This window comes from Amblyraja radiata, chromosome 5 (assembly GCF_010909765.2).
Source record: "Amblyraja radiata isolate CabotCenter1 chromosome 5, sAmbRad1.1.pri, whole genome shotgun sequence".
Taxonomy (NCBI): Eukaryota; Metazoa; Chordata; class Chondrichthyes; order Rajiformes; family Rajidae; genus Amblyraja; species Amblyraja radiata.
In genome coordinates this window covers 55,033,592-55,057,706 of record NC_045960.1, presented here as the reverse complement: position 1 = coordinate 55,057,706, position 24,115 = coordinate 55,033,592, and the positions used below count along the sequence as shown (strand labels likewise).

Here is a 24,115-nt window from a genome sequence, read left to right as displayed (position 1 = left end):
TGTCATCAATACTGCAATGGACTTCATAAGTTCTTGATCCTCAACAAAACAATGTGGTGAATTGTTAACTAAAACTAAACTAACATGTTGATAGTCAAGATGTGTAGGAAGGAACTGCAGGTGCTGGTTTAAACTGAAGATAGACTCAAAATGCTGGAGCAACTCATCCCTGACAGCATCCCTGAAGAGAAGAAATGTTTTACCAGCTCTGCTAGGTGGAGGAGAGTGTTAGTCTGAAGATTGCCAGTCTGAAGAAGGGTCTCGACCCGAAACGTCACCCATTCCTTCTCTCCAGAGATGCTGCCTGTCCCGTTAAGTTACTCCAGCATTTTGTGTCAATGTTATGTTGTCAGTCAATACAGGTTGAAGTTAGAATTAGATTTCAGACATTTCAAACTTATTCCAACCTTCCAGATCACCAGGGGCAGGGCTGCTATGTAGTGCCAACAAGCTACCAACAGGTAGATAAGAATTGTAAATATTCCATTCAGGCCACCAATCTCTGATTTAACCTGTTTTGCAGGAATGAGGTCACAAATTTGGGCCTATATCTGCGACAAATACAAGCTAAAATGCAGAATACCCAGCATCTGACCTGCTCTTGTAATTGGAACCAATTTCAGTTTCATTTCACCTACAGAAAGTCAGTTATTATTCCACAAATCTCTCACAGACTCATTAAATTTCCCAGTTGATTGAGCCAGTAAAAAATGAAGCCATGAAGGGTAAGTATGCATTTAAGAAGGAACTGCACATGCTGGAAAATCAAAGGTACACAAAAATGCTGGAGAAACTCAACGTAACGTTGCCTATTTCCTTCGCTCCATAGATGCTGCTGCACCCGCTGAGTTTCTCCAACATTTTTGTGTACCCAAGGGTAAGTATGCACTAGATTCAGTCAATGCTGTTCACGTTTCAGACTATATATGAAAAGTAAACTTATTGCCATGTGTACATGTAAATAATGTAGTTGTCATCGATTACTGTTGAAGGTTTAATGTTGCAACTAGTTAAGTTAATTTAGATGAGGTTTCAATCAAATTCAGCCATGTTGTTCTTTGGGGTTGAATGACGTACAGGCAGTCAGAAGAAATAAGTACAGAAGAATGGGTGGAAAATGAATATTGATGGATCTTCAAAAATTAGATGATTTTGTGACAAAAATGTGTTCTGAAATTATTGATTTTATTTTCATAATGCAGCAGTTTCTTAATTACTATTAGAATTAAATCATTATCAGGAGCGCTCTCCAATTGAAGACAAGTAGAAGCACTGCGCCAATATCCAACTGATCTTAACCAATAACCTTGCCCCATAGATACAGTGTTAATGCCTAATAGACCTGGTGTTGGCTGATCTCGTGCTATTGCTAGTGATCGTGAGAAGTGAAGAATTCAATCCATCGTGTTAATTGTTGCCATAAACATTTTTAAAAATTGCAATGCTAGAAACTTACTTGTTACTAGAAATTTGAAGAGGACAGGCACATGGCTGGCAGTCATTTGGAGACCCTCTTACAATGCCATAGTATCCAGGAGCACACACCTCACAATGCTCACCAGCTGTGTTGTCACGGCAATTCTGAGTGGGGAAAAATTCCCATTTAGTAAAGATCTATCACTCCACTACAAACTCCATCATTTTAAATCTCTTCAAGAAACTGTTTGCACCACTCTTTCAATTAATAAAGCAATACGTGTGTATACATGTCTCCCTGAAACTAAGAATAGGTCTAAGTAATTCACAGGAAAATGTGAAGCCCTATAAGAAAGTTCCATTTGAGAGATATTATAAGACAGTACTGCACATACCAAGAAGATCCTTATTATCTCAGCATGCTATATTTTTCCACTTAATCATGTTCTGTTATCAGTGATTTATTGCTTTGCACTGAATGACTGTCATCAGCCTAGTACTCAAAATCTACTTTAGATATCTTCAAAGCCACATAAATATGGATTTTTGTTTGTGAAAAATTACTATTTTGAAGTTATAGTTTCATTGAACATTGCTGTAGGAACTAGAGAGCTTTGAGAAGTCTTTTTTTGGGGAAAGGTGATAATTATATTGTTAAAATAATTGTTTCTTTATATTAATATTAAAATCTCTGTGAGAAAAGTGGCAGCAATTTAATTTATTTGTTGGCAATGCAATGATAAAATCTTCTCAGAGGAACATTACTCAAAATGTTTCAGATTCTGATGGAATGTGTGTTGTTCATAACCAAGACTCTGTCTTTGAAGTTTGTGTTGTGGACTCCATCCAAAACTGCACCAATAACAACAGCAATGGCCCTGGAGCAGAAAATAAATTCTGCTGAAACACAGCATAGAAGGACTTCTTCCACAAATCCAAGAAGAGGATATCAAGGAAACTCATAATTGTGACCAGGAAAGACCATGTATCTGGTTGTACTTATTAAAGAGGACTCACTGCTGCCTGCCACATATTATTGCATGGATCCTCATCCATAGTCTCCTCCTAGTGACGTCCAAGAGCTGCATTGCTGATACTGCCCATCAAAGCTACAACAGACATAAACTTCTCCATGCAACAACTCCAGGGGGAAAATGTGGACAGTAACAGCAACCACTGTAAATGGCTATTTGTGGCCTTACAAAAACGTTCAGCACCATCTTTTGAAAGGGACTATAAAGAATCCTCAAACTCAGCTATTCGTGTGGCCTTGCCAAGGAAACGTGGTGTAGATGGAATAAAAGGGAGGTTGGTTTGTGTGAAGATTTGGGCTACATCCACAACTTTCTTGCACTGCTGGATGGAGATGTTCCTAAACCAGCATGTATTATCTGGCATCAAGCATTACAACAAAGGTCTTTAACGAAACAATAGCTTTGATTCTCTTTGAACAAATGCCATCTGCATTGGTGTTTATAACATGTTTTGCTTTTATTCCAGATTTCCAACATCAAAAGTATATTGTTTTTACTTGCAAAGAACTTCTCAACACAAGTTAACTTCCTAAGCTATGTTGATATAGCAATAATGGTATACATTACCTGGCAAATGGAAGTCTTCTGATCACAGATGTCACTGTGGCTATTGCACTGACAATGTACACAGCTCCACACTACAGGTCTTGGACCTGTGATTGCTGATCTTAGTGGTAACCTGTAATAACCCTGAACACACTCCTGTGGTGAAACAAAAACCAAAGTAATAAGTGTCATTTTCATGATTATTTTTTGTTTATCTTTACTTTTTTTTTACAGTGTCTTTGTTGAACTTTGTGCCCACAGTGACAACAGAATTCAGGGCAGATGGCTATACACAATCAATATTACTAAAAGTCTAATCTTGACCACTTCATGTTGTTCTGTATATTGATTTTAGAAAAAACGCTGCCATTTACGGCTGTGATTTTTGGCCATCTTACTCAGAGTCCCCCTCCGCTGCACAGGACAAGAGGATTTTTCCCATCGATGAAAAATAAAAGAGTTATTTGTGTTTAAGAAATGTTGAGATTCTCTCTCCTGAAGGCCACGCCCCTTCCGGAGAGACTATAAAACCCGGAAGTGTGAAGGTGCCTCAGTTCTCTGCAAGATGGGGGAGCGAAAGGTCGCAATTCTCAGTCTGAGCTGTGAATAACACTGAACATGTCTACTAAACTGTGAGTGATTTTACTGACTTGTTAGTGCCCTTAATGTGGTTTGAAAATATAGTTTGGAAATGCTAAAGCTGTGTTGCCTTTGGTTTGGAAATGCTAAAGCTGTGTTGCCTTTGGTTTGGAAATGCTAAAACTGTGTTGCCTTTGGTTTGGAAATGCTAAAGCTGTGTTGCCTTTGGTTTGGAAATGCTAAAGCTGTGTTGCCTTTGGTTTGGAAATGCTAAAGTTGCCTTGCCTAATTAAAGTTGCCTTGCCCACTATATAAATTAAAAGTCTAATCTTGACCACTTCCTGTTTGCGCTTTATATTGATTTTAGAAAAAACGCTACCACGTACGGCTGTGATTTATGGCCATCTTACTCAGAGTCCCCCTCCGCTCATCAGGTGCCGAGGATTTTTCCCATCGATGAAAAATAAAAGAATTATTAGTGTTTAAAAAATGTTGTGATTCTCTCTCCTGTCAATCACGCCATGAAGGCCACCCCCTTCTGGTAGGAGGGGGAGAGGTACTATAAAACCCAGAAGTGTGGACGTGGTTCAGTCTCTGCAAGTTAGAGGAGGGAGAGGACACGACTCGCTGTCTTTAGTGGCCATGTACCTTGCTTGAAATGGTATGAAACTGCACTTGAATTTGGTGCCCTTACACCCTGCTTGAAGTGGAATTTCAAGGATAGCCATGAGTCAACTGCCAGCCCACCAGCCGTGAGTGCCAATACAACAGGCTTGAGTGACTGAGCCACCAGCCCAAGAATCAATTCGGTCCACAATGTCCATACTAGCCCTCTGGAAACCAGTCCCTTCAGCCCACAACACCCATACTAGCTTTCCAGAAAGCCCCCCCCACTGGCCACCAATATTGGGATTGGTGGAGAGATGGAATATTGCGTTGGGGGACCAGCCCTCCCATGTGATGCTGGGACCCAACAGGCCCCACTTAGTCCAGAAGACAATAGGTGCAGGAGTAGCCAATTTGGCCCTTCGAGCCAGCACCACCATGCAATGGGATCATGGCTGATCATCCCCAATCAGTACCCCGTTCCTGCCTTCTCCCCATATCCCCTGACTCTGCTATCTTTAAGAGCTTTATCTAGCTCTCTCTTGAAAGTATCCAGAGAACCGGCCTCGACCGCCCTCTGAGGCAGAGAATTCCACAGACTCACAACTCGCTGTGTGAAAAAATGTTTCCTCATCTCCATTCTAAATGGCTTACCCCTTATTCTTAAACAGTGGCCCCTGGTTCTGGACTCCACCAACATTAGGAACATGTTTCCAGACTCTAGCGTGTCCAAACCGTTAATAATCTTATATGTTTCAATAAGATCTCCTCTCATCCTTCTAAACTCCAGAGTATATAAGCCCAGTCGCTCCATTCTCTCAGCATATGACAGTCCCCCAATCCCGGGAATTAACCTTGTAAACCTACGCTGCACTCCCTCAATAGCAAGAATGTCCTTCCTCAAATTAGGGGACCAAAATTGCACACAATACTCCAGGTGTGGTCTCACTAGAGCCCTATACATCTGCAGAAGGACCTCTTTACTCCTATACTCAACTCCTCTTGTTATGAAGGCCAACATGCCATTCGCTTTCTTCACTGCCTGCTGTACCTGCATGCTTACTTTCATTGACTGATGAACAAGGACCCCCAGATCCCGTTGTACTTCCCGTTGTACTTCCCCTTTTCCCAACGTGACACCATTTAGATAATAATCTGCCTTCCTGTTTTGCTACCAACGTGGATAACCTCACATTCATCCACATTAAACTGCATCTATCATGCATCTGCCCACTCACCCTACCTGCCCAAGTCACCCTGCATTCTCATAGCATCCTCCTCACAGTTCACACTGCCACCCAGCTTTATGTCATCTGCAAATTTGCTATTGTTACTTTGAATCCCTTCATCTAAATCATTGATGTGTATTGTAAATAGCTGCAGTCCCAGCACCGAGCCTTGTGGTATCCCACTACAATCTTTGTTCGAGGCGTACCATGGCCCTATCCCCGAACTCTACCTCCGCTACATCGATGACTGCATTGGTGCTACCTCCTGCACCTATACACAACTCACTGACTTCATCCATTTCACCACTAACTTCCATCCGGCACTCAAATATGCCTGGACCATTTCCATCATTTCCCTACCATTTCTAGACTTCACTATCTAGATCTCAGGTGATAGACTACTGATCAACATCTACTATAAACCCACTGACTCCCATGGCTATCTGGACTACACTTCATCTCACCCTGCTTCCTGTAAGGACTCTATCCCCTACTCCGAATTCCTCCTTGACTCTGCTCTCACTCCCCATCCCCCCACTCGCAACAAGGGCAGAGTCCCCCTTGTCCTCACCTTCCACCCTACCAGCCGTCACATACAACAAATAATCCTCCAACATTTTTACCACCTCCAACGGGATCCCACCACTGGCCACATCTGCTGCTCTAGATGTCAGCTGATCTACACCGGTGAGACCAAGCGTAGGCTTGGCGATCGCTTCGCCCAACACCTCCGCTCGGTTCGCAATAACCAACCTGATCTCCCGGTGGCTCAGCACTTCAACTCCTCCTCCCATTCCGAATCTGACCTTTCTGTCCTGGGCCTCCTCCATGGCCAGAGTGAGGCTCACCACAAATTGGAGGAGCAGCACCTCATATTTTGCTTTGGAAGTTTCTACCCCAGCAGTATGAACATTGACCTCCAATTTTAGGTAGTCCCTGCTTTCTCCTCCCCTTCCCAGCAGCACTGTCTCAGCCTCTTCCATTCTTCTTCCCCCTCCCCCCCCCCCCCCAACCCTCACATCACTGAAGAAGGGTCTCGACACGAAATGTTGCCTATTTCCTTCGCTCCATGGATGCTGCCTCACCTGCGGAGTTTCTCCAGCATTTTTGTCTACAGTCAATCAGGTAATATATTTTTCTAACTGTGCCTAATTTCCATCTACTGCAACATTTTCATATATGACTGGATATTCTTTGAAATTCTCACCCAAATTTGAATGCAACAATGGCAGAAAATTACAACAGAAAGACTGTCAGAAAAATAAGGGTACACTAGGTTGGGGATAATTTTTTGGCATGGACAGAGGCTTGACTAAAGGACAGAAAGTAGAGAACAGAATAAATGTATCTATTTGAAGTTGGTACATTTTACTAGAGTGATGGCACAACATTCTGTGGCTGGGCTTTCAGTCATCTGACATATTATTGCCTTAAATGCAAAAATCATGTTGAATATCCAATTCTCCCAATTTTACAGAATGCAACAAGAATCGAACTGTGAGAATGAAGCAAAGATTGTATCAATTTCAGTTTCAGTCCAAGTTTGTTGTCACGTGTACCGAGGTACAGTAAAAAGCATTTGTTGCATGCTGTACAGTGGAAAAACAATACATGATTACAATCGAGCCAGTCACAGTGTACAGATACATGATAAGGGAATAATGTTTAGCGTAAGGTAAATCCAGAAAAGTCCAATCAAAGATAGTCCGAGGGTCTCCGATGAGTAGATCAGGACTGCTCTCTTGTTGCGGTAGGATGGTTCAGTTGCCCGATACCAGTTGGGAAGAAACTGTCTCTGACCCAGATTGTCCCTGACAATATCACATAATTATCAGTTCTTCTATATTATTGTTATTTATTTTGTCTTTGTCTAACACAAGTTTTTATTTTTTGATCCACATTTATTTCTTTGGAATAAGAACTATTGACATTACCTGGCATGAGAGACCAGAATAACCTTCAGGACACATGCATTGTTCAATCTGTTGGGCACTTTCAGTCATGCTGTAGCTGCCACTGGCTTCAGCTCCTTCCATAGAGATCTCAGAGATTCTGGGTAGGCAATGACAAATAATGAACTTTGGTAAAGTTCTTCAAACAACATTTGTGTCTGTAATTTGAAACTTCCTCTGTTGTGCTTTTAAAGTCATTAAGCCATGCATCTTTATGTCAAATTGCATTTTTATGGTAAATTTATGAGCTGCTGGAGCCAGCGATGGGGCTCATCATTCAGCATTAAATCAGCCAAGCTGAACTTCGATAGTAATGTTCCACAAACTGCTTTACCTTGCATTACAGTCAGTTGATGTTTGTTCATGAAAATACATTTTTTTGTTTATGTAATTCAATTACACATTAATAATTCCATAAATTATTTCTGCACAAATAAATGTAATTTGTAGGACGTGATATAATTATTGCTTAAAACAGCTGGAATTTCTTAATGGGTAAACATTTCTGACAAAAGGTCCTTTAATTTGATATAATTCACATAAGAAAACTTTGCAATGCATGAACAATTACTTAGACCCTGAACATGTGAACATTTCAAATAATAGAAACAATACACTTTGAAGAAGACATCAGAAAACAATCTAATCGAGTGAAAATAATTGTTGCAGCAAAGATGGTATCATAATGTGAGAACAAAACTTCAAACAGCAAAACCTTTGTTGCTACAAATTAAAATTCTATTACAAAGTATGTTTTTGGGCTGAACTTCATAATTCTCTCTTGCTAAAATTAATTTATTTTTCCCTGATCTGCAAAAGAAACAATAAAATTTAATTTAGCTGTTCGTAAACATCTAAACGCTGAACAGAACTTTTCATTCTACAACTTTATTTTCAATTGAAAATTCTATTCTATTTTCAATGAATGCCCATATCAATACCTGGTTTGTCTCATAAAAGTCCCATAAGAGGCCTTGATGAGGATAGAATCAATATCAAATAGCACGTCCATGAAGTCTTTGCGAGACACAGGTCTGCCATCTGGTGAACGGGCATATTTCCATTCATGCTGATGGAAAAATAGTTTGCCGTTAACATTCATGTCAACTATTATGTACAACAAACTATTTTATTCACACAATGTTTAAACTAATTATCACTTTTAATGCCAAAGTTGCAGAAATAAATCCTTATGAACATGTATATTGTGATAAAGTAAGTCAGTCTCTCCTCGTTGTTGATGAACCTGAAAAAAAACTATCAGAGATAAGGGTACAATAATGTAGTTCTGTGAAATGGTTCCACCAGGAAAGTGTCATCAGTAAAGGCATCTGATAATGATATTATAAAATCATATTATTACACAGGTATAAAGGGTGATTTCACTAACAGTGAAATAATCCACCATAGAAAAATTAAAAATAATACAATTTCCTGTAATTAATTTATATTTGTGAAGTACATGGAGCCATGCAGCAAGGCAACTGGGCCCTCGACCCAACTTGTCCATGTTGACCAAAATGCTCCATCAAAACTAGTCCCATTTGCCCCACCGTTTGACCCAAACCTTTTCTATCCACGTACCAGTCCAACTGTTCCTTAAATTCTGTTACAGTACAACATAGTTAACATTGTTAGTAAATTTGCAGACAACACTAAAATTGGGGGTGTAGTATGCATTAGGGTATTTAAGATAGGGAATTTATGTTTACACCAAGATCTAGATCAGTCAGGAAGGCGGGCGAAGGAATATCAAATGGAATTTTACTCTGATAGTTATGAGGTGTGCACTTTAATATGTCAAAACAGGGCATGACATAAACAGTAAATGGTAGAGCTATGGAGAGTGTTACAGAACAAAAAGATCGGAGAGTACAGGTACATAATTCCCTAAATGAAGAGCTTGGGTGCAAAAGTTAGAACATCATGATGCAGTTGCACAAATTGTTGGTGTGAGTACTGTGTGCAGTTCTGGTCACCTAGATATAGGAAGGATGTCATTAAGTTGGAAAAGGTGCAGAAGAGATTCACCAAGATGTTGCCTGGGCTTGCGGGCTTGAGTTATAGGGAGAGGTTGGATAGACTGATACAACTTTCTTTGGAGCGCAGGTGGCCGAGGGGAGATATTCTTTTTCCCAAGGTAGGTGGCAGCAAATGAGACTAGTACAGAAGATGTGCTGGAGGGTCTCTTTCCTTTTCACTGTAGCTCGGGGACACGTGATACTAAACTAAACTAACTTCCATGCTGCATAGCTTTATGAATCTATGACTAAGAATTGTCAAGGTCTTTGATTTCAGTATAGCATTGATTGAATGCTACATTGTCAGACATAATTTTTTTCATTGGAGATGTTGACATTAAAATTATAAGATTTCATTCATGGTGTGCATCATCTTTGACAAGCATTCAGTTAGAAAGGTCTGAGGTTCAAAAATGAATTTTAACAACCAGAAAACTAGAAAGACAGGAATTGACAACATTGATTGTATCCTTGAGTGCCAAGCTGCACTTATATTATTGAAACAAAGGAGACATCTTAAAATAAAGGACCATTCATCCAACAGAATTAATCCTGGTGATTCAGTGATTGAAGAGCACAAACCACTTTTGAAGAAAGCAAAATTCTTCTAGTATACTGATCAAAATTGTACATGAACAAAATAAAAACAAATGAACTAGTCATTAATTTTGTAATTACGACAATTATTTGCCTGCATTATTTTCCTACATAACAGCTAAAATTGCACCCCCAAAATAAGTACTTTCAGATAACTCAATGCACTAAAGTCCTATAAAAAGGCAAGCATCAATGCATGTATCAAAGCACAGTTCATCTTTCAGACTGCAAGCGGTACATTGTGTTCTCGTCAATCTAATTAATAGATGGATGTTGTGCATAAATTAATTAAAGTTTTGAGCTAATCAGCAGATCTTGGAACATGATTAGGTGTGTTAAGGGGCAGGTTACTGCTCCACCAAATTATCACCTAACCTAATGCTCAGCACTTTTCTTCATGTCAACTAAGATCAGTGTGATTTGGAGCAGTACTGTAATGGATTGAATTGCTAAAAATTAAGTTCCTGTGTAATTAATTGTTAAATACGTAATTCATTATTATCTTATTACCACAGTTCCTCTCATATGTAATTATACATCGCAACTCTGCACACTTCATATATTTTTATTGCAATAATAGTGGATACTTCATTATGTCTAAAGCTGATAACTTTAGCTGTGTGCCTGACATAATACAACACAGGGATCTTGTGCAAAAAGCATTGGAACAATAGGTGGATGACAGTGTTTATTACAGTGTATGTCAACTCAGCTCAGAACAAATGATGGTTTATGAAGCTGGCCTAAAATTTTCATGATGACATTTAAAAAAAAATCAGATGTTGGAAACCTGATATAAAAAATAAAATAGTGGAAGCACTCAGCAGGTCAGACATAAGGTCTTTACCTGAAATGTTAACTTTGTTTATATCTGCACGGTTGCTGCATAAACTCTTAACAGTTTCCAGTATTTTCTGATTTTATTGTTCTTATGAAGACCTGTTTAATAATTAAATTTGTATCTTTATAAAGTAATATATTCTAATTTATATCTACATGGCTAAAAGGACAGATCATGGCAGTAAATCCGATGGATATTTTTGGCAAAATACAATTCATCATTTTAACACATTATTCCTTAGGAAAAGTCGAACAGCTTTAAATTAGGTTTTTTGTCTGGAAATGTATTAAGTTGAGGAGATTCTACCATTCTGAGAGTAAAATCAGCAATATGGACCCAATTTACTTTCTGAGAAGTTGTAAATTAATCAATATTAATGTTTTCCATTTGAAAGTTTTGCATTTAGAAACCATACCTCAGTGAGCTCCACCTCGTGTCTGGTCAATTGACCAATTTGAGGTGCAGATAAATGCCGCATAATTATAATCTCTTTGGTAGGACCACCTCTCAGGATAATTTGTGGCTCGTAGCTTGATTGGCCCACTTCTTCTCTGGCTTCAAAATAAATGGCGTACCTCAACTTGCCGCCATAGGCAGAGAGCTAGGAAATACAATATCACGATCAGTAAATTGAATACATTGTGTTGAAACACTATCACTTCATTAGGCATTGCCCATACTAACAGTAGTTTATTTGTTACTACAGTTTTGTTAAATACAGATGCCCTAAACCAACGTGGGCCAGAAAGCAACAGTCTCAATTAGAGGGGTCAGGAGTTTGGGATGATTTATTGCAGAATTCCATCAGCAGAGCCCCTGTGAACTCTGGAGGAATGGCCATAAATGCAATCTCCATCCAACCTCTTTGACAAGAGGAGTAAAGGAAGTTCCTTGGTTGGCAGCAGACTGTCATGTTCTGCCTATTAGATCCCAAACAGATCACAGTGCACACCAAAAGAGTCAACCACTTTGAATTAAATCCTGGAATAATCAATCACATTATTCTGCAAGAACGATGGCTTTGCTTACAGCTGTAAAAAGATTCTTCAATGAAAATGGCATGGAGAGATCAACCACTTTACCCTACCATCAAGAGTAAGACTCTTACAAACATTAATGCTTCTGTATTGGTTATATTTCTAACCCAACTCAGAGAACCAGAACTGGTTTCCAATTTTGCGGCTGCAATTTTGGATTAGGACAGATGGGAAAGTTGTGTTCATCCATTCATGCCATTTTGAGTATGTACCTGGGTATTTCAAAGTGTGATCTACCTTAATCCTTTCAACTATTTAAAATCAAAGACCACTGGAAATTATTTCCTTTATCAGTGTTTGAGCATATTATAATTCTCAAGGCCACATCTAGATAGAGTTTGACAAGTAACAATGCATTATAATCATAGGAAGGTACACATACATTTGCAATATGCACTTTTATAACGTAACACGACCACCCTCTATGATTCAATCAGCAAGGGAAAAAATGAAAAATCAATTGCAATGAATTGGATTCCACTTCCTCCATGGAATAAAGAAAACAAGAATATGAATTTATTTAAGACCACGTCTATGAAAAATAATTTAACATTAATATTTGAGTAATGTATTGATTAGGAATAGATTCAAAAGTATTAAATTATAAATAAGGAAGACCAGAGCTTAGAAAGTTTCATGAAAATGGGTAAGCTTGTACAAAATGTTACAATCCTCTTCAAAACTATGGCATGTAATTCTCCAGCAGTAAATCCTGTCCTCCTGTCAGAGTTATTGACTATCTAAAGCCTCCTTATAGCACTGCAGGAGATGCAAACCAACATCAGTATGGACTCTCAGGCCTACATTCCAAGCACCAACGCTGTGTTTACAGGCAGTAGAACAGACCACATCATTCACATGCCTAACAGCGGACTGCTCTATCAGACACTCTAGCCTGAGCTCCGTTGCATCCACAAAAGACAAGATGAGACAATTTAGGAATTTACTCAGAGCCTCACATACAACATCCCCACCAACTCATGGAAATCCTTGGCCTAAGTTAGATTGCATGAGGAAGGATCATTTGGGATAGCACAGAGAATCTTAAACAATGTGCCAGGATTATGTGTGAGCACTGTAAATGGCAGTAGGAAGGTGCTCCTTCTCAAACTATTTGCCTGCTTAATTCTATTTCCCCATCTCTGGCATAATCTGCAGGTTTAACCACCCATCCCAGTTAGGAGACAACAACAATATTGTTGGGTCTGGAGGCACATATAAGCCTGTCATAGTAAGATTTTCTTGGCAGATTTTCTTGCCTGAAGAATATTAGATTTTTCAACATTATTATGGTTAATGGTCATCATTGGTGAGTCGGGCCTTTGCTATAAATTCCAAATAGAAAAATAGGTGCAGGAGTAGGTCATTCGGCCCTTCGAGCCAGCACAGCCATTCATGGCTGATCATCTGCTTTTTCCCCATATCCCTTGATTTATTTAGCCCTAAGAGCTAAATCTAACTCTCTCTTGAAAACAGCCAGTGAATTGGCCTCCACTGCCTTCTGTGGCAGAGAATTCAACAGATACACAACTCTTTTTTTTTTCCTCATCTCAGTCCTAAATGGCCTACCCCCTATTCTTAAACTGTGACCCCTGGTTCTGGACTTCCCCAACATCGGGACCATTTTTCCTGTATCTAGCATGTCCAATATTTTAAGAATTGTACATGTTTCTATAAGATTCCCTCTCATCCTTCTAAATTCCAGTGAATGTAAAATGTATTTATTTACTTGACTGATATTCTTTATCTGCCTTGGTGGAATTGTAACTCATGTATTTTGATCAGTAGTGCAGACCTTTGGCAGCTCATCAAATAAGTTAAACACTATGCTTCTGCACTTGATCAATGCAGAGGAAAGATGTGCTTGTAACAGAAAGCCTTGATGTAGCTTAGTGAGCGTTTTGAATGGGAACTGAGGCAGCCAACAAATGCCCACAAGCTTGACAGCATTAAGCCTCTCTGATATAAAGGCTATCCTCCATAGCAGAGTACACAAACTTGGCAAGTAACAACAGCTGGCTAGCAGGCTGGATGAAGCAACTACGTTTTGGCACAGTGCAAACTGAAGTACACGCCATCTAGAATAGTGCCAAATGAGTGCTGCACGACAACATTGCTGTGTGCTCAGTTTTTTGAGTATGTGCCTGTTCGTACATATAAGTGCATTATCCAAAGTATTATTGCATGCTGTAAGTTTCAATTGCATTTGGCAATAGATAATACTCCATATTATCTTGTGGCAAATGTGGGATATCAAATAATTTTCTAGCCCTTAATGGTTTATAAGGATTTGAGAATATCTGTTTTGATAATGAAGATTTTAGATACTTAATGCCGACATAGAGTTCATAAGGTAGACACAAAATGCTGGAGTAACTCAACGGGACAGGCAGCATCTCTGGAGAGAAGGAATGGGTGACTTTTCGGGTCGAGACCCTTCGACAGACCTCAGTCCTTCGATTTAAATCTGCATCTGCAGTTCTTTCCTACACATAGAATTCATAAACACTGCTCACTAAAGCCGAGCAAGAAACTCTGGAGCAATAAAATAATTCAGTAGTTCACTGAAATTCTCCATCAGATTAAATCATTTGGAATTTTCATTGCATTGTGCCCAAATGAGCATGAGAAAACTACTGAAAATACATTTGTTTTTAAAACAGTAATTATAATGAAGAAAACTATAACAATGCCAGTTATAAAGTTAACCATTGTTTCTTTCTGATTATAACACAAAAGAATGACCACCCATTAATATTTCACTTCAGTATAAATTGCAATAAAACTTGGTATCCTCTGAGGGCATCTCAGTGCAAGCATTTGGGAATGCTGCCTTTAAACGGAGATAATATTGAGTAGTTGATCTTTAGATCTTTCTTTAGAGATAGTGCAGAAACATGCCCTTTGGCCCGGCGAGTCCGCGTCCATCAGCAGTCATCCTGTACACTAACACTATCCTACATACCAGGGACAATTTACAATTTTTACCAAAACCAATTAACTTACAAACCTGTACATCTTTGAAATGTGGGCACAAACCAGAGAACCTGGAGAAAACCTACGGGGAGGTCACGGGGAGAATGTCTGTAACAACAGCACCCATAGTCAGGATCGAACCCGGGTCTTCAGCGCTGAAGTTGCTTTGTTCGAGAATGTAAATACTGCACTGAACTTGCACGGCTCGAGGCAGACATTTATTACTACTAGAAGTGCAACTTTGACACATTGATACCATAATACAATGTATCGTGAACAAGGCATGCCCCCATCAATTCAACCTCACTTCTAAATTTACCGAGCAAGTCAAAAGTTTTCATCAGCCAATTTGGCAATTAATTTAAATCAAAATTATCTTATCCGAGATTACCTTTTCCCCTTCAAACTGCTCTGGAAGTTTCCAATAAAAAGGCTCATAGAGAAGATGCTGGATCACTGTAGCAACATTAGCTACTATCTCTGGATGCTGATGAAAGACACCATCTGTTGTTGTTCGGTCATTTAATTTATTTACTATTTCCAGGACAATCTGGTCTGGTTTAAGAGTCAGCTGCAGGAAGAAAAGTACAAGCCATTTGTTGGATAAGTACAACATTTGAACAGAATGCTTATTTTGAATTCAGATACTCATGGCAAAGATATGCAAAAATATAGCAAAGTGACTATTGGTAACATTCATGATGCTGAATCATTGATTTGGCATTGTTCAATGTTTTATTCATACAAAATAAGCTTACGATGTGAATGTAGATTATGCCAGAGCTTTTATTTTGTTATTAAGGATAAAGTAAATGATAGCTTCATAGCGCTTCATCTCACAAAGTAATGCCTTAACATAGCATACAAAAATGGATAATTTATTTAATTGTAGCCACAGTTCCAGCCAATCCAGGCCAAAGTTAACCGCACCTGGAGTAGATGGTGAAAAAATTCAAACCGTTTCCCCACATCACAAAGAAACTGCAAGACTGTTTTTGCCATCTGTCCCTTGTACCTAACTTATGACCAATTATACGACTTAGAGATAGAACGGTGCATGCAGTGGGGAACGTAAGTTTAGATAAGAAAATTGCCCTCTTCACAAGAATCTTCCCAATAAGCAAATAAATAATGAGCATTGTATTTCAATTCAGAAATCACAATTACAAGGTTAAAATCAATGTTGCAAGTAGATTTAGTCACAAATTTACAGGATTAGCATCTGCATATTCAAGGAAATCAAATTTATTCCACTCAAATTAGGTAATACTAATTCAACCTTTTGATTGCTCAGTTGTAATTAAGATAGCAATCTCCAGAATTATTCTGGGATCCTTTTGCTTACTGATAGATTATTACAAAGTAAGCACCAGGATATACTACAGTTGTGGTAAACAACTGTATTAGTCATTGGAATGTAATTACCATCTGCAAATGTTACATCGATTGCAATAATAATCAACACATCACTTACTCTCTTACGCATCAGTCCTTTTGCCTCAGTACATTGCGAAGTTACACCTGAGCAGTAGCAAGTACTGCATCCATAAGGATTGCTTGAATAGAGTGCAAAGGAACCAGGCTTGCATCTGTCACAACTATTCCCTTCCACATTCATCTGCACAAGACAATTATTTTGCTTTAATATTCAATTTCATTGTTTAAAAGATGTTATTTTAGAAAATACTATTAAGTGCTTCAATTTTTAGCAAATTTTCTTGAACTGCCTAAGATTATTGCAAGTATAATCCTAACTTTAATAATACAAGGATAATTTTCTGAGTTTACACTTCCAGAAAGAAGACCCATCAGCCAGAACCACAGACAGGAAATTCAGACATACTCCATGCGGGCAAGAGAATGGGGGAATGGGGTTGAGAGGGAAAGATAGATCCGCCATGATTGAATGGTGGAGTAGACCTGGTGGGCCAAATGGCCTAATTCTGCTCCAAGAACTAATGAACATATTAGTCAATTAAAATAAATACAAATGCTGTCCTAAGCGCAAAGCAAAAATAATTTCTCCCTTTGTGCTCTGTAGCTAAAATTCCCAGGCAAAAGCCAAGGTCAATGGATCACTCTTTACGTTTTAAAAATATTGCATGATCAGAAGCTTAAGAATTCAATTCAATTGAAGCAATATATAGTGGTTTTCTTCACCATATTCAGAACTGTTGGCATATTAATGACTTAATATTCAAAGTTGCACCAAGACCTATCTGGTGCCATCAGACTATTGAGTTTAAATATGTAGGAGACCCTCATTTAATTGCAGCAAATACATCATCCAGAGTACAAAACCCAGCAACTGTTCTAAGTTTTAATTCTATGTTATTTAAATTTTATTTTCATTATTATATTGACATTCGATCCTCTGTAATAAAAGCAAATAAACATGAATTTTGTCACTCCATTTAAGAAAGCCAATCATTTACTGTGCAGTCAGTGATGTTCTGAAATTAATGTCATGTTAGGAAAAAAACGACTCACCTTACAGCTACACTGTCCACTATGCTCTGAACATGAGCAAATTCCTATCTCATCACAGGTTCGACTTTCGGTCCCGGCCAGGTTACAGTTACAATGTATACATCGTGGATAATTCCAGTGACCTGCCCTGCATTGGTTACACTTTTCTCCTATGAACTCTGGTCTGCAGAAGCAGCAGCCTGTAACATCATCGCATTGAAGGTTTAAAGATCCCCCAGCAGTACAATTGCAGGGCTGAAATACAGAAAACAAATAAGGTCATATATCCTTGCAAAATGTTGGCCAGGTACTTAGTATTTTCAACATCTAAGATCTAAAATATATTGTGACTGTGAAGTTGCAGTCAACGGTTTGTTACTATTTTCCAAACTGTGCTCTGCTTTTCATTGACTCCTCAAGGAGCCCCAAATGGAAGCTTGACATGTTACACTTTTCCCCGATTGACAATGGGGAATCCCCACAAACATTTTGCATTAGGTTAGACATGATTTACAGAGTGTAATCCCATTCATTTCACATGAGGTATCTTGGTAAGAAATTTAGTAAAAAGGGCAGGATTTAAAAATGAGAATGATTATTTTTTAGTTCAATACTTTAGTTAAAGGGAGGCCATGCAGATAAAGAACAACAATGGTAATGTGTGATCAGCAAATGGCACAATTTGGGAGACAGGCAACAGAATCGGAAGCATCTCAAATTCATACCAAAAAGGTCAGAATTGCATTGGAAATAATCAGATCTAGAACCCAAGAAGAAAATCAGGATATCAGCAAAGGTAGGGTATGTTAGAGGTGGAATTAGGTGGTAACAATAAAGGCCAAGGATATGAAATCCAAAATTCAGTACAGGATCCAATCTGGAACTGAGGTTATGATGAGAGGGGATCATATTGAAACATATTAGATTATTAAAGGTTTGGACACACTAGAGGCAGGAAACATGTTCCCGATATTGAGGGAGTCCAGAACCAGGGGCCACAGTTTAAGAATAAGGGGTAAGCCATTTAGAACGGAGATGAGGTAAAACTTTTTGTGAGTTTGTGGAATTCTCTGCCTCAGAGGGAGGTTGAAGCCGGTTCTCTGTATGCTTTCAAGAGAGAGCTAGATAGGGCTCTTAAAGTTAGCGGAGTCAGGGGATATGGAAGAAGGCAGGAACGGGGTACTGATTGGGGATGATCAGCCATGATCACATTAAATGTGGCAGTGCTGGCTCGAAGGGCCAAATGGCCTACTACTGCACCTATTGTCTATTAAGATTGAGCAAAGCTATTTTTACAAACATTATTTACCATAGTAATGGCCCTGTCTCACGATGCGAGTCCACCCACGAGTGACCCCGAGTGAAAGAAAAAATTACACTCGTGGTTGTCTACGAGATTCCAACTTTATGTTCATGAGTTTAAACGAGTTCCCACGTGTATGTCTAAGTTTGCCGTTTACTTCTCATTTCTGCGATGTACCAAGTTCCTCTCCCGAGTTACTCTGAGCCAACCGTGAATGAAGGCCTGTTTTAAGTATCAAATAGAGGAGCTGGACAGCATCTCATACAGTAAGTATACTCTGATTCAGTATTGAAAGTTATTCAATTTCAGAACTTAAAACAACTAGGCAGGATCTCGGCCCCGCACTCGCTGCCATTGTGTAGCAAGGAGGCGGTGGCGGCGAAGCAACAGTGTTAAAGAAGACAGCTCCATCCTGCGGCTTTAAGTTAAAGATAGAATTCAGCGCGGCCGCATCTATTGATATGACCTACAAAGGGAAAATGCGCACCGTCCAGTGCCAGAGCGTTTCTCTCTGCTTTATATACGTGGGAATTCCCTCAGTATGGTCACCCAGCGGGACAGGCAGCATCTCTGGAGAGAAGGAATGGGTGACGGGAAGTTTTTCAAGAGTTAACAAGTTTCCTGGGTACCTGCCGTTAGCGCCACGAGTCGCAAAGTTGCGTCCACGAGTTCCGACGTTCCCGCTACGTTAATTGTACGTGATTACCATGAGTTTAATTTGTTTTAAACTCAGGGTCACTCGTGGGTCGACTCGCACCGTGAGACAGGGCTTTAACTATGTTGGGAAACTATATTAATGAATGTTTACATAACAGCCTATCATTTTCTATCTACCAATGAGATTAACAAACTAAATTTAATTCTGCACACAAAATATACTCTAAAAAGTCTGCTACACAGTTCCAATTTTCCACTAATAATTTTGCACTTTTAAAAATATTATACCAATAAGCATTTTCTCAGATGTTGTAACAAAAAATAAGTAGTTAAAATACATATTAAAGTAATAAAAACTCCACCTGCTCAACCTCAAATACATTAAATGATGTATATTTCAAATGTAAGGGTAGGTTAATCAAGGGGGAAATGTTAGCATTTTTGTTGTGCACGAAGGCAACGTAATATTCAGAAATTTGTATGAATAAACTTAGTTAATACATTTACCTAGAATTTTACCTCTGAAAGGCAGTGTTAAACTGATTTTGTACTCCCTGCGACCATAATCAGCTGAATTTTAGAGGAAGAATACAACGTGTTGACACAACTACATAATCATATTTAGTCCGACCAATAGGGGATGATATTTCAGGCACAGTTCTAGTATTTTATATGTCCTTTGATGGCTTTGAAACACAATTTGAAATGCATTTTTAATATTTTTCATTTTGTTTTCAAACTCCAGATGCTTATAATGAATTTCTTCTACGGAATTAAAATAACAAACCAGAGAGCAATTTAATAAAAAGACGAATAAAGGAGCATTATTCAAAGAAATGAATGATACAAGCTTGCGTTTCTAACCAGTCCCACCTTCCCAAAGGCAATATCAACCACATCAGTGGAACCATGGGCAAATATTAAGCAAAATCTAAAAAAAAATTAATACATGTGCTGGAAAAATAGAAATAGAAATGGAAATTACTGGAAACAGAGAGCGTTCTGAGGCACATCTCATCTATTTCATACACCTCTGCTCACAATCCTTTGCTCCTGGACAGGACACGAATACGCTCTGCTGTTTTTTCCTATCCATTCCACCATACTCAGCATTCAGCAAATCAGCAGGTGCAATTTCCAATAAATTCAACAAAACTCCATTATAAGATCCATATCACCTGCCCCTCCCCCTTTCATCAATTTGAAGGAGTCACTCCTTTAGCAATCCGCTGATTCACTCTTCCATCTCCACCAATCACTCCATATTAGAAACATAGAAACATAGAAATTAGGTGCAGGAGTAGGCCATTCGGCCCTTCGAGCCTTCAATATGATCATGGCTGATCATCCAACTCAGTATCCCGTACCTGCCTTCTCTCCATACCCTCTGATCCCCTTAGCCACAAGGGCCACATCTAACTCCCTCTTAAATATAGCCAATGAACTGGCCTCGACTACCCTCTGTGGCAGAGAGTTCCAGAGATTCACCACTCTCTGTGTGAAAAAAGTTCTTCTCATCTCGGTTTTCAAGGATTTCCCCCTTATCCTTAAGCTGTGACCCCTTGTCCTGGACTTCCCCAACATCGGGAGCAATCTTCCTGCATCTAGCCTGTCCAACCCCTTAAGAATTTTGTAAGTTTCTATAAGATCCCCTCTCAATCTCCTAAATTCTAGAGAGTATAAACCAAGTCTATCCAGTCTTTCTTCATAAGACAGTCCTGACATCCCAGGAATCAGTCTGGTGAACCTTCTCTGCACTCCCTCTATGGCAATAATGTCCTTCCTCAGATTTTGAGACCAAAACTGTACGCAATACTCCAGGTGTGGTCTCACCAAGACCCTGTACAACTGCAGTAGAACCTCCCTGCTCCTATACTCAAATCCTTTTGCTATGAAAGCTAACATACCATTTGCTTATTACATGGCACTACCCACTGAAATCATAAGAGATGCAACATTTGCCCTTTCACGGCATGGTGTATACATGTGCGGATGCGGAGCCGACAGACAAGAAGCCGAAGCCAAGAAGTCGAAGATTGAGATTGAGGGGGGATCTTATAGAAACTTACAAAATTCGTAAGGGGTTGGACAGGCTATATGCATGAAGATTGTTCCCAATGTTGGGGAAGTCCAGAACAAGGGGTCACAGTTTAAGGATAAGGGGGAAATCCTTTAGGACCGAGATGAGAATTTTTTTTTTCACACAGAGTGTGGTGAATCTGTGGAATTCTCTGCCACAGAAGGTAGTTGCGGCCAGTTCATTGGCTATATTTAAGAGGGTGTTAGATGTGGCCCTTGTGGCTAAAGGGATCAGGGGGTGTGGAGAGACAAGATATTGAGTTGGATGATCAGCCATGATCATATTGAATGGCAGTGCAGGCTCGAAGGGCTGAATGGCCTACTCCTGCACCTATTTTCTATGTTTCTATGAAGCCAAAGAACCGAATAGAAACGAGGCCGAAACGCCAATGAACCGAAAGAGTCCGAAGACGAAACGCCTACTAACCGAAAGGATGGGACGCCTAAATATAAACTAACCGAAAGGGCGGGACGCCTAAAAGCAAACTTACCGAACGGCTGCCCTGTCGAAACGCCACCTACCACGAAAGGCAGCGTCGCCTACAGGCCAAAGGACCGACTGCCGCGCTTAACAGAAAAGTCCAATAACGGACTTGACGTTGCCAGGGGGGCGGGACGTCAGCGATTGGTCCAGACCCCCGCGTCCATCACATCACTGGCCGTCGGAGAGTGGGGGCTGTCCCGAGCGATGCACACCTTCGGCCGCTTTCAACTTGGTGCTCGGGTTCAGACTGCCCAGTCACCTATGGCTTGTGTGGGAAAATGAACCCCACGCTCCCATCTGCCCCTTCTCTCTCCCCTCTTCTCTCTCCTCCTCTCTCTCCCCCTTCTCTCTCTCCCTTCCCCCTCTCCCTTCTCTCTCCTTCTCTCTCTCTCTCCCCTCTTCTCTCTCCTCCTCTCTCTCCCTCTCTCTCTCTCCACTCATCTCTCTCTCCTCCTCTCTCTTCCCCCCCTCTCCCCCCCCCTCTCTCTCCCTCCTCTCTCCCCTTCTCTCTCTCTCTCTCTCTCCCTTCTCTCTCTCCTCCGTCTCCACCCGCGGGAGCGTCCCACAGTCATTGACCGCGATGCACCGCCATTGGACCCCAACCTCCACACCAGGGTGATTCACCCCGGCCGCGGAGAGAGAGAGGGGGAGAGAGAGAAGGGAGAGATAGAGGGGGAGAGAAGAGGGGAGAGAGAGAAGAGGGGAGAGAGAGAAGAGGGGAGAGAGAGAAGAGGGGAGAGAGAAGGGGGTGACTGGAGCGTGGGGTTCATTTTCCCACACAAGCCATAGGTGACTGGGCAATCTGAACCCAAGCACCAAGTTGAAAGCGACCAAAGGTGTGCATCGCTCGGGACAGCCCCCACTCTCACACGGCCACCCTCCGCGGTCTGTGGGTCGGGTGGAGCGGAGGTTTGGGACAATGTTCATGCCTTCACAGTGATGTGATGGACGTGGGGGTCTGGACCAATCGCTGACGTCCCGCCCCCCGGCAACGTCAAGTCCGTTATTGGACTTTTCTGTTGAGTGGCAGTCGGTCCTTTGGCCTATAGGCGACGCCACCTTTCGGGTAGGTGGCGTTTCGACAGAGCGGCCATTCGGTAAGTTTGCTTTCAGGCGACGCAGCCTTTTAGTTCGTTGGCTTTTAGGCGTCCCGCTCTTTCGGTTAGTTTGCATTTAGGCATCCCATCCTTTTGGTTAGTAGGCGTTTTGTCTTCGGACTCTTTCGGTTCATTGGCGTTCCAGCCTCGTTTCTATTTGGTTCTTTGGCTTCGACTTCTTTGCTTCGGCTTCTTGTCTGTCGGCACCACGTCCGGGTACCGGTGTATATGGGAGAAAACAAATAGAGCGCATGTATTCAGACTGTAGGAATGACACCGAGCGTGCCACTTTAATGCAGCATCACTCTGCGGCCTATCTATCTCACTGACCTCCTCTCCCCCTACCAACCCTCACGGTCCCTCACATCCACATCAGCCAGTCTCCTCTCCATCCACAAATCCAACCTCCGCAGTTTTGGGGACAGAGCCTTCTCCAGGGCAGCTCCCAGGCTCTGGAACTCCCTCCCCCAACTGATCCGCAATTCCGTGTCCCTCACCATCTTCCAGTCCCGCCTCAAGACCCATCTCTTCACCTCTGCCTATCCTTAGCCCCACGTCCCCCTCCCTTTTCATCTGTGCTTGAATTGCCTCATATTGTGTTTTGAATTGAATTCTGTCTTTAATTTGTGTACTAGTCATGTCTCTACTATTTATTTCATTCCGCTTACATGTTTTTCCTCTACTTGCTAAATTTTTGTAAGGTGTCCTTGAGACTCTTGAAAGGCGCCCATAAATAAAATGTATTATTATTATCTCTGGCCCCAACACTTGCGTGCAGTTTGGCCAGCTGGGCACCTACCACAATCCCGCTATTAGCAGCACATCACATGGACAAAGGAATCTGATTCTACCTGCCATATTAACTCATTTGGTCTCCCCGAGTCAGAGATACTACCTTCATTATATCTATCACCTCTCTTTCTTTCCAGTTCTGGCGACGGATCTGTGACCTGAAATGTGAACTAAATTTATTTTTCCACAGAAGCCATTAACGTACTGAATGTTTCCAGCATTTTCTATTTTTATTTCAAACATTAAGCAGAAATTGGATATATAACAAATTAGGGGTGGCAGATGGAAGTGGAGGGAAATTTATGTGGGGCAACTCAAAATACTTGCTAGTAGCTAATTTTTTTGTTCAAAATTAGTAATTGACTCGGATCACGTCAGTCCCTTATGACAGCAAAGAACG

At 40.5% G+C, this 24,115-nt stretch overlaps 1 protein-coding gene across 7 annotated transcripts in view; it reads right to left on the bottom strand.

Moving 5' to 3' along the window:
- Positions 1–24,115, bottom strand: part of lama2 (laminin subunit alpha 2) — a 342,464-nt gene that overhangs the window by 86,399 nt on the left and 231,950 nt on the right. For all 7 annotated transcript variants that reach the window (XM_033021242.1, XM_033021244.1, XM_033021246.1 and 4 more), the window contains 8 exons: positions 17,325–17,558; positions 16,309–16,452; positions 15,226–15,405; positions 11,237–11,422; positions 8,304–8,431; positions 7,345–7,462; positions 3,018–3,152; positions 1,457–1,581 (listed from right to left, as the gene is read on the bottom strand). In XM_033021242.1, the coding sequence (XP_032877133.1) occupies positions 1,457–1,581; positions 3,018–3,152; positions 7,345–7,462; positions 8,304–8,431; positions 11,237–11,422; positions 15,226–15,405; positions 16,309–16,452; positions 17,325–17,558 (1,250 nt within the window). The remainder of the gene's footprint in view (positions 1–1,456; positions 1,582–3,017; positions 3,153–7,344; positions 7,463–8,303; positions 8,432–11,236; positions 11,423–15,225; positions 15,406–16,308; positions 16,453–17,324; positions 17,559–24,115) is intronic.